Raw genomic sequence first — 12,192 nt, forward strand, 5'->3', positions numbered from 1 at the left:
TTAAATATTAAGGAAATTTAAAGGCTCAATTTATATTGATTAAAGGATTGGGCTAAAAGTGCAATTAGGATATCCTATAGGCTAAACTATATAACAAGTTGGATTAGAATTATGATTTTTCTCATATAAATAAAGATATTTACTATAATTGATTAAAGTTTTTGAAACCCTAGTCACCCCTTAGAGAGAAAAAATTCTCAAAACTTTCACTTTTTATTCATTAATTATTAGTAATCCAGTAATCACTTATGCCTGAAACAAGCTGATATATTGTCTTATGTTCATAGTTGCCTCTATGTGGATGAGTAAAGGCTCTACTACATTATAGGGAGTAGTGAAAGTGTCTAAGATGAATTCAAGATGAATTCTAGTTTGAAAGAGTCATCGAATGTAGGTTTGTAATCCAAACTCTCTTTTTATATAAATCCTAGATGATCGAGTTGAAGTCATCAAAGTTATAGGATCAAAATTGTTCCCCAAGATGATTGAATGAGACCGAAGGTATTCCCGAGATAACTAAGTTAAGACATGTGAGTTCTATGTCATCTAAGTTCATTGTCTAAAGGTATACTCTTGATAACCAAGTTAAGATGGAATAAGTATTTAGGCAATAAGGAGATTAAGTTATTAAGATGAAAGATTAAGTTCTCCCATCATTCAGTCACCATTTTTTTATGTTTTACAAGTAACAGGTGAGGATGGTAGTTGCAATGCGAGGTCAACTAGCATGGAGCCAACATGATAGAAAATTAGTTATTTGTTTGGTTATGTTTTTATGAGTTGTACTTTCTAGACATTTATTATGTTCATGTTTAGATATACTACACACTATATGGTTAGATGTTTATACTTTATGATTGGACATCTTTCGTTTATTTTCACTGAATTATTGTCAATGAAGGCTATTTTAGTACATTTATTTATTTGAATTTTTATTTTCGTAAGTTTAAATTAAATTTTATGATCTTTATGTCAAGTATAGTAACGTTTCCCTTTGAATGGTAGTATTGTAGGAAAGAGATGTTACACTCTAATTATAATGTCTTAGCTGTTAGGGCTAGCTGATTATTTATGGCAAGGTTTGATCACTTAAAACCTACCAAGTATACAAGTTCCTGACAAATAATATAATGGAACAAGCACAAATATCAATCCCCGAAAGACTAAATATTTAAGTACTAGAATTGTGAACTACCTTTTTAGTTAAACTGATAAAAGATTGAAAAATCAACTAATTAATTAAACTAATAAATAAACTAATCTTAGCGACAACTAATACGAGTGTCAACGATGGCTATAGGTAACTAAGACACATGTGTAAACCTAGTTATGCAATGCAAAAAATCAAGGATTTTATGAAATTGACTTGATACATTGAATTTGCAACTGCGAAATCTCCTAATACACTAGTTGCCCTTTCTTTAGGTTGTAGTGACTTTATTTCTAGTTGATAACTTTCTTTATCTCTATAAAAGCTGAATTAAGGAAAACACATTATGATTTGTCAAATTCTTAACTCATGATGAGACTATGGGTCATCTTATCGCTAAAAGTTGCACAAAATTTTCAAATTTTATCTCTAATTGATTTTATTTTATGTTGTATAATATATATGATGATTAACCTAGTCTCTCTCCTCTCGGTCTCAAAACTAGGCTCCTAATCATGTAAGTAATAGTCAAACACCCACAAGCATTACAATATCATATAACTTAAAATATTCAATACATTCAATCAAAATAAAATATCAAATTATTGCACTATCATAGTTGTGCTATTTACATGCACTTACAAGAAAATTAGTTCATAGCTAAGTCAATAATTACAATTATCATTTTCATAAAAATTAATTTAGAAGAAAAACTAAGAAAAAAAGGAAAGATGAGTCCCTCTTATTAGCCCACAAGATGTAGTTGGTTGATTTCGTCTCTTTTTATTCATCTCAAACCTTAGCTTGCAAAATATTTGCCAAATGACATTACAAAGACTAAAAAATAGCACAATTTGCACTATCTCCCTAAGAAATATGAAATTGTAGAATTTTTATTAGTGGTAGAACGAGTCTTCTAATCAATGGAACACTCGTTTCGGATTCAAGTAATGATTATTCAATTAGTTATTCCTCAAGTTGTTCAACATTCTACCCTAAATAGAGTTTCTAGTAGGAACACCCATTCTTCCTTGTAAATGCCCATTTTAGAATTAGTCAAGGTTGTTCCATTATGAACAACACCATTCCTTTGGTTGTTTGCTATTCTACCTTAGATTGGAGATTCAACCTAGAATGCTTGTTCTTCAACCTGGAACACCTATTCCTTTTGGAACTTGCCTTCATCTGTCTACAACTACTATACTGACTCAATACGAGGACAAAATTCTCATTTGTTTTAAAATTAAACTTACCTTCTTACCTATGATGTGATGTATAATCAAATTAGGATAATATTTAGAGTAAAATAGACCAAAAACTAATCAAAACTAAGTACATGGGAATAATAAATATGACATATATATGAAATAATCATAGCTGAATGGTTCTGGACTGACGCCAAATTCTTTAAAGGTCTTGTTACCTAGTGCTCTTTTGTCCCATCTTTTGTAGGCTATTTGTGATGATTGATATGTCAAAGATTGCCAATATATGGATATTTGTAGTAGTCAGGGGGAAAGGACCCTTTTTCTAGTGTCAAACTATTATTTAGATTTCTCATTAATAGCTAATATATGCAATTTTTACTCTTGTGCAAAATATGGTATAATAGTAATAATTAGAATTGGTCAAACAACTCTAGTATCAAGTATTTTGAGAATAATAGACAATGTGAAAAAGATTGGACAAAAGGAAGTTTTTAACATTGTTTAGCTAATGATTTAAGTGTGCATCCACTGTTATGTTATTTAGAAAAAGAATAACAAGGCTACAATGTTGAGGCTATATGTACTTTTTTTCTTCCAATCTCCTTACTTTTATGGTGTTACTTCATATTTATAAGATAAAGATGGAGTTACATGGAATCAGTATTTGAAGATTCATAATTCCAATATGAATCTAGAAATTTATTCATATTCTAGTTAAACTCATGATAGCATAATTATAATAATAACATGATCCCAATTTGATATAAAACATTCGTTTTACTTGTAAATACAAAATGAAATAATAAAAAAATCTTGTAGATATCAAGAAGATATCCTACCAAATGGAATTTTCCCCTCAATCTTTGATTAGTAGGATTTTTACTTGCATGTCAAGATGATAGGTGAATAGGCAAAGTATCCCGTTGTTGTTTTTATTGCAGTTTGTTGTCCAACTATCACATTTTGAGTCCTATGAGTTTACTTAAGGAGAAGGTTTTACCACAGAACTATTATTTTATTGTTAGTCAGTTATTGTAAAAATATTTTGAATTCTTATTCTTCCACCCTTTTTAACTTTAATGGGTTAGTATTACAAAGCAAAATAAGATGCAAATAACAAATTGTTTGCTTGCCTTAAAATGGAAATTAAGAATTGAAATTCTTTATATATATTAATTTTGCGGAATTTTTTGTACGGTTGTTTCAATAATGAAAGAGATTATTCGATCATTCCACGGGTAAAGTCATTTTAAAGTGTTCAATAATGTTAGGATAATTTAATCATTGGATAGGTAAAGTCACGTTTAAATTGTAAAAAAGCCCGCTTATCCAAAACTTTGACTTGAATTCTACCACGGGAAAATGAGAATTTCATGGCCTATAAATTAATGCTAGACGTAGCTCATTTACCATCGATAAACAACTCAAATCCAAACCAACCTACCTTCCTTTCTCATCCCCTCAACCATTTCCATAACAAATTGTTTTACTGGAAATTCTTCATGGATTCTCCCACCAACGTCCCTAGATGGACACCAAGTTCATCAAGATCCCGGCCAAAAGATTCTATAGCTGACCTTGAGGTGCGAAGCCTTTCTTTCTCAGGAGAAAACATTTCTCATCCTTCTGGCAGGGACAGGAGTTTCCCATATAGCGCTGGTCCAAAACTTCATTCAGATAAATCTGAAACAGTCACTCAGAGGATCCAGATGGAAGCAGTTAGCGGACCCAATAGAAAAAATGATGAGTGGGTTGATTATACAACAACAAAAGCAAGTAGTGGTATTTTCTTGACATGGACGGACCTTACGGTGACTGTTCCCAGTGGGAAAACTGGCCGCCGAGCTATTTTGCAGAAGCTTAATGGGTATGCTGAGCCTGGAAAAATCTTAGCTATCATGGGTCCTTCAGGCTGTGGCAAGTCTACCCTTCTGGATGCATTGGCAGGTTTGTTGGTTAATATTATTCACTGATTTCTCCAATTTAATTTATAGTTATTTTCTTGGTTCGCCTCGCATAGTATATAAAGTGTTAGTTAAATGGTAAGAACAAATATATATAGCTGCATACACCATAATACTAGTGTCACTAATATCACAATTCATAAAGCCGTAATATTATGGCAAGTTGGGATTAGAAAAATCTCAATTACTTAGTATAATAATTTGTGTTCTTTGATGTGTGAAAAAATATTTCTAATCTTTTAAATAAAAAGTTATCCTGTCTAGCTATCACCAGCATTCAAATCTCCGAATCAAAGATTTCAGAGTGATTGTTCAATTCACTTGAATTTAGATATAAAAGTGATATTCAGGTAAAAGTCCAGTTGACTTTGTTTAATTATCAGACAGTGCACAACAAGATCTCCTTAAAATCATCCATCTAATACGGTTTCCCTAAAATCAGCCAGGTTGAAATAAGCTTCACCAATTTCCTAAGTCAACCAAATGTTACTCATGGAAAACCACATCCATCCACAAAACAACAGAAAAGTACAGAAAAAAGAAAAAGAATCCTGTTGACCTCATCATAATAGCGAGCATGGACACATTAAGCTGTTGCAGAAGCAGATGGGCCTAAGGTAAGGCCATGCCAGAGCTGTCGGGAGTTTGAATGGACGCTGTTCAATGAGGATAAGGCGACTGCCAGTTTGGTCTAGAAATTATATTTAATCAATAGTTAGTTAGTTAGTTAGTTATTTAATGCTGGGGCCTTTCATTTAAATTAGTTAAATCATTGTTTAATTAATTTATTTAAGTCAACTTTTATTATTATGTTAGGAGTAATTATATTCTTTTTGGGTAAAGTAAGCTTTCTATGAACCAAAAAGGAGAAAAGAAACAGGCCAACAAGGCCAAATGACTATTCCCACCCAAGGTTTATGCAAAACCATTTTCAGCTATTAACTATTAAAAATCTAAATACCCACCATTCTGTTAAATTTACTATTACTATCAAGGGTAAAATTGTTATTTACTAAAATATTTAAAAAAACTAAAAATTTATAATATTCTCCCTTCCCCAAAATTTAAAAATCTAACAAATTTTCTTCATTAAAAAATAATTATTTCTCCCTAGGGTTTTTGTTCCCTTCTTCAGTGACAAGTCCATCGATTGACAGTCGAGCTTCCCACCTATTCTCTTCTCCAGCCAATAATCGATGATTCTAGATGAACCAAAGCTTGATGACGATGACCCATGAAGAGTGGTGACGATAAAGATCTGGAGATGCCTAATGAAGATCGAGAGATGCTTGAGATCAGCATCTCCATCCGTCTTATCATTCCTCCATGAGTTGAATTCCTTGATCCCTCATCAGAAAGCCTATTAAATCATTACCCCATAAAGGCTACTTCTAACCCAAAAGAATTAGTATGTTGAACTAATGGGTTAACATTATCAAGTGCACATAAGTTCTCATTTCCACCTAGGTTTGTCCTTGTTTGCCCCATCCTTACCCTACAAACTCAATCACATTAGTGATATTCCTCCTTACTAACTAAACATATATGTATAATTTACTATGATGCTCACAGGAGTGAGTCAACAACACATGAAGATGCTTCTTTACTTCTTATACGATCTTAAATCTTGCATTAAAACATTCATAAGGCATAATACATATTATATTGCACCAAAATTGCTCTCTTATACCGAACAGTAACACTCCTAATAGGTACCTTTTAGGTGTCCCTTTATGATGAACCTGTAGAATTTACACCTAGAAGATTTGAGTAAAATTGAAAGGGAAAAGTTTGCCTCAAAATAGTTTTAAAAAGAATTCAAACCCACTTGTACTCTATTTACGCCCATACAAAAATGGAAACATTAGTTCTTATAATCATGTAACAATAGTTGCAAAAACATGTGAATAATTTCTATCCATACATGGTTCCACGGAAATTGAAGATCCAAAAATTCGAATAAGAAAATACATAGGCATATGCTTGAGCACTCAAAACATCCTAGTCTCCCCTTATGCAGTTGCCATACTTCTCTTGTTATATATCAATCTATATGTTTCCTACAAAACATTAAGAAAGAGAAGTGGTAAGTGTTAACCACTTAGTAGTGTATTGATCACATTATGACTTAGGTACATTCTATGCCTACCCTTTAACTTAGTAGGTACATATCTTTAATTAACTTAAGTCAACTTAACTAAGATAAATTTTAAACTATCATAAACTTACACTCTACTTAACATAACATAGGAAAACTAATACATAATGCAATATTGACTCATCCATTCAAATGTTATGCAGTGGTAAAAACATGCTTTAACTTTTACTAGAAAATTTATTTTACTTAAAAACTAAACTTTTCTTTTGTGTCAATTAGGCTAAGATAAGACATGGATTCGAAACCTTAGTCATGTTGAGTATGAGTACTTTAACTTGGATCATGTATTACATGCACACAACTAACAAGCTTGCATGCTTAGGACCCTACTTTAACCATTGGCCCTTGTGGGCATGTGCATGAAGAAACTCAATAGGTTCCTTATCGCAACAAGTTTAGCTTCAGCTTGTACTTATAAAATGCATTTTTGATAAGCCTTAACTTATCTTAAACATTTAGGACCAAAGTCCCTTTTCACACCTTTGCTTAACATTAAGAACACATGCATTAAAATTGTCACATGCTCAGACATGCTATTACACATGATTTGATAACATGTCAGTTTAAGTTTAAAAACTAGCATGATCTTAAATAAAGTCGTGTCTTGCATAAATATGTCACACTCTAACTTACTCAATGACATCTCATATCATAAATTAAAACATTAAGCATGACATTCTTAACTTACTTCATAACTTAAGTTCACTTTGGTTATGTCTCTAGTTCTAGGCTCATTGGCCCTCTCTTGTCTATTCGTTAATAACTCATTTTTAACCTCCTCAAACTTAGGAGGTAACATAAGGTCCTAAAATTGTTGGAATCTGTTTTAGAATAACTTAAGGGACAATACTAGATTGTGTCACAACTAGGGATGGATTCTATCTAAATTGAGCCCAAACATAAGTTGACTCAAGTTTAGTTCGAAAGATTTTAGAGGTAGCTTTCAAGTTCAACTAATAAGAAAAATTTTAGGTTTGTAGCTCGAATTTATAATCAAGTTTGAAACTCAAGTTGGTGGCTAAATTTTCAGATTATAAATAGAATGTATATGTTTCATTAGTCTAAAGGTAGGAAACTTAATCTACAAAAATATAAAGGGGATCAAAAGAAAATGAAAATAACAATAGCTTTTAAGTCTTAGATATTGTACATAGAACAAAGAATGTTAGACACATAAATCATTTAACTCATTTTACAAGTTCAACAACATCACATGACATCTACATGTCCTAAGAGCCCACCATTGTCTTTCTCATCTCATCAAACATTTCAACCAGTCAAATGCAACCACTAAACTAACGAAGTAATCAAACAAATAGAAATATGATTCTCTAATTGATTAATTAACAAACGAAGACATCAGGGTTTCAATTAGGGTTTTATTGCTAAAGATGAAAAACTCAAAAATAAATGGTGTACCAACCAAAAACAATAAAATAGAGATGCGTAATCGGAATTGTAACCTACCAAGACAAACTTTCACCAACTACAACAACCATAGATTTGGAGAGATAACGAGAAAAAAGTTCTCAAGGAGAGAGATCAAGATGAATTTATGTTTGTTTGTTTGCTTTTGGTCTTAAAATGGTGATCTTTGAAGAAAAGAACAAGAACAAATGCAAAGGAATGACAATGGAAACTGGAGAGAGAGTGACAAAGATGAGTGTGAGATTTTGTAGGTTAACGTATGTGAAGGAGAAAGTTAGAGAATGTTGATAAGAATGAAAAGAGGTTTACATAGTCACTTTATAAAAGACATAATTTTAAGTCTTTCGAGCCGGCTCAAGTTGAGCCATGACTTAGCTCGAATAAAGTTGTGCTAATGACTAGCTTGCGAGCCATTTTGAGCCGAACCTTATTTGATTCATGTTCAACTCATTTCTTCAATCGAGCCATATACGATGGTTTAGATTTAATTTGAATTCATAAGAAACGAACTCAAATCGAGCTAATTTAAGATAAGTCGATTCAGCTTAAATCCAAGCTTAGTCATAACATGGCTTTCTTGTTGTGTCGTGACATAAAGTTCTTGTCAAAACTATGCCTCAACATTCATTTTTTAGTGTTGTGACATGGATTTGTTATTGATGTTGTCGTAGCATGGAAAAAGTCTTCATTTTGGTGTGGTTCTTTTGAAATTGTTGTGTCGTGGCAAAGAAAACTTTACTACAACATTAGCATGAAAATTTGAGAATTTCATATGCTTCACATTTTAAAATTCAATCTGGCTCATTCTAATCAAACAGCTGCTTTAGTGATTAAAATAAACTTCTTCTAATGGCTTGAAGACATCTCAATTCTTAAAATTTAGTCCATTTTCACCCTTCAATTCCAATCAAACACAATTGCATCAAATCATCCATACATATACGACACAACCATCAGTTGAATATAGAATCTATTAAAAATCTTCATAGTCTTAGAATTTCATGCAATTAAAACAATCTGGGAGTTTATTCCCCTACTTGTGATGGATAATTGAACACAAATCGTGAGGGAGTTTACACTCTCTCTCATATTTAATCTTCGACAACTCCCATACTTCATTTCATGTTATTTCAAAAAATACTTACCACTCTTTCTGCCTTCTTCAATCTCCTATTCATCTTTTCCACAAATTGAATTGACTTAAAATATGTTAATTTTATTTCAATATTAATTTACATATATTATTGCATTTTGCAAAAAACCAACACATTTGTTTTACAAATTTAAAAATAATAAAAACTCAATTATACGGGTAATTCGTGGGTTTATCCATACTTGCAAGATTGGTATAAGTCTTCATATTTCTTCCTTATATAATTAAATCCGTATTTATATCATTTCAATCTATATCCATTTATCAAATCTATCTTTTATACGATTTAAAATTTTAAATTTTTGATAAACAATAAATTATGCCACTTGACTACTAGGATGTATTCACCAATACAATCATCATCCATATAATAGCTTTGATAAATTGGATGCATAAGGTTGACAACACCTGACAAATTCATTGTAGATTATAAAGATGCATCAATTTATTTTATTTGCCAAAGAATCTTCAGATCGATGATAGCCACTGAAATCCAAAGTTTGCTTACAAACTAATAAAAGATGCACGTCCAATATACTATGGCATCACCCGGTGTTTAAAATATCGAAGTTGTTGATATAGCAGAAGTCTTTGCAGGAAGACTGGGTTCCAACACACAGCAAACAGGGGAGATCCTAATCAATGGTCGCAAAGAGGCACTTGCTTTTGGAACTTCCGTAAGCAAATATTCATCATATTTATATCGTAATCTTATTAAACTTAATTTTAGTGTTATTTTATTTCCTTGAAAACTTATTTGACAATAATGGCTTTTCCTAACTGAATATATTAGGCCTATGTGACGCAAGATAATACTCTAATGACAACATTAACAGTAAGGGAAGCTGTGTACTATTCAGCACTGCTCCAACTGCCGGACTCCATGCCCAAATCGGAGAAGAAGGAAAGAGCTGAAATGACAATTAGAGAAATGGGGTTGCAAGATGCAATTGACACGAGAATCGGAGGGTGGAGCCATAAAGGGCTTAGTGGTGGCCAAAAGAGAAGAGTTAGCATTTGCATTGAAATCTTAACCCGCCCAAAGCTTCTGTTTCTTGATGAGCCAACCAGTGGACTAGATAGTGCAGCATCTTACCATGTTATGAAACGCATTGTTATGCTTGCTCGCCATGATGGCAGAACTGTTATTGCATCAATTCATCAACCTAGCAGTGAAGTTTTTGAGCTCTTCCACAATCTCTGCCTTCTTTCCACAGGAAGGACAGTTTATTTTGGCCCTGTTACAGGTGCAGAACAGGTAAAATTAATGATTTTCAGGACAAAAAAATACCCTTGCTTAGTGAATAATTGACGAAATTTATAACTCTTATGAATTTTTGGTTCAGTTCTTTGCTTCAAATGGGTTTCCTTGCCCAAGTCATAGAAACCCATCTGATCATTATTTAAGGACTATTAATCAGGACTTCGAAGAAGTAAGTTACCCTACCCACCCACAAAAATCATTTGTTTTCAATGTATATTTGCCTTGCATAGGAGAATTTTTTTTATAAATTCAAATTGGAATATAGGATGTTGAGCAAGGGTTTAGCAGCATCAGTACTGAGGAAGTCATCAATATTCTAGTCAAAGCATATAAATCATCAGAGAACAGCCAACAAGTTCAACAGCGTGTTTCAGAGATATGCAATCAGGTACATTATTTAGAACATTTGAATGTTTTAATTTCCGCCCAGCCTCAGCGTAAAGTTTTTGCAGAAAGAAGGGACGCTGGAGAAGAAGGGAAGCCAAGCAAGCTTCATCACCCATTGCCTGGTTCTTACAAGAAGATCCTTCGTGAACATGTATCGCGATTTAGGCTATTACTGGCTTCGCTTTATCATCTATGTGGCTCTATGTTTATGTGTAGGAACAATGTTCCATGACATTGGACACAGTTATGGGTCAATTCAGGTATGTTTGTTAAGACAATAAGAGTAGTTATCTTATTTTCATATTCATACATATAAAGGAACTGATTTTGATCTGGTTTTCTGTATATAATTTCAGGCTAGAGGTTCAATGCTTACCTTTGTTTCATCCTTTTTGACTTTCATGTCAATTGGTGGATTCCCTTCTTTTGTGGAGGACATGAAGGTTAGTGGCCTTCATTAAAACTTCAGGAAATAATTTCCCATGGTAAAACTATGCTAATGAACTGAAGTTTACTACTTTTGACCTATTTATGACAGATATTCGGACGCGAAAGGCTAAATGGACACTATGGTGTTGCGGCATTTGTTATTAGCAACTCAGTTTCTTCGGCTCCTTACTTGCTTATAATCTCATTGATTCCTGGAGCAATATCCTATTTTCTAGTTGGACTGCAAAAGGATTTTGACCGCTTTGCCTACTTTGCTTTGCTACTTTTTGTATGCATGATGCTGGTTGAGAGCTTAATGATGATTGTTGCAAGCATAGTTCCGGATTTTCTCATGGGAATCATAACCGGTGCCGGAGTAATCGGCGTGATGATGTTGGATGGAGGATTCTTTAGATTGCCAGACGATCTTCCTAAGCCAGTTTGGAAGTACCCACTTTTCTATATTGCTTATCACAGGTATGCAAATCAAGGGTTCTACAAAAATGAGTTTCAAGGCTTAACGTTTCCAAATAACCAGGCAGGAGGGCCACCTACAATCTCTGGTAAAGAAGTCTTGGACAGTTTTTGGCAAGTTGATTTGGGCCACTCCAAATGGGTTGATCTTCTTGTTTTGTGCGCAATGGTTGTTGTGTACAGGCTCATCTTTTTAGCAATTATCAAAACAGTGGAGAAGGTTAAGCCTATTATCAAATCTCTTATGGCTCCAAAACCATCCATTCAGATTTGGGAGAATCCCTCCGTTTCTGTCACGCCTCTGCAATCCGCTACACCGGCACAATATGCTTCAAGGATATGAAGTTAAATTGCAAATATTTCTTCTTAGCTTATTCCTATTAACTATTTAGTAATATTTGATTGGATGATTTTCAAGTTAAAAAAAATAAATCTAGTTTTATGTGTGAAATAAATAAATGTTTGCTAGAGGTATTAGGACATAATGTTTGTTGTATTAATAAATTTTGAGAAACTGCCTTTAATTGGCATGGTGTACTTTCCTTAGATATTATAATATTTATGATATTAATTATCA

The 12,192-nt window shown here is 32.9% G+C and overlaps 1 protein-coding gene across 1 annotated transcript; it reads left to right on the top strand.

The window, feature by feature from the left end:
• The first annotated feature begins 3,775 nt into the window (after positions 1-3,775).
• Positions 3,776-12,192, top strand: LOC123199133 (ABC transporter G family member 1-like). The gene is made up of 8 exons (XM_044613995.1): positions 3,776-4,305; positions 9,659-9,738; positions 9,855-10,319; positions 10,408-10,494; positions 10,591-10,713; positions 10,778-10,972; positions 11,069-11,155; positions 11,251-12,192. The coding sequence occupies exons 1-8, from the start codon at positions 3,861-3,863 to the stop codon at positions 11,956-11,958; spliced, it is 2,190 nt and encodes a 729-aa protein (XP_044469930.1). The 5' UTR covers positions 3,776-3,860; the 3' UTR covers positions 11,959-12,192.

Source organism: Mangifera indica, chromosome 16 (genome assembly GCF_011075055.1).
Source record: "Mangifera indica cultivar Alphonso chromosome 16, CATAS_Mindica_2.1, whole genome shotgun sequence".
Taxonomy (NCBI): Eukaryota; Viridiplantae; Streptophyta; class Magnoliopsida; order Sapindales; family Anacardiaceae; genus Mangifera; species Mangifera indica.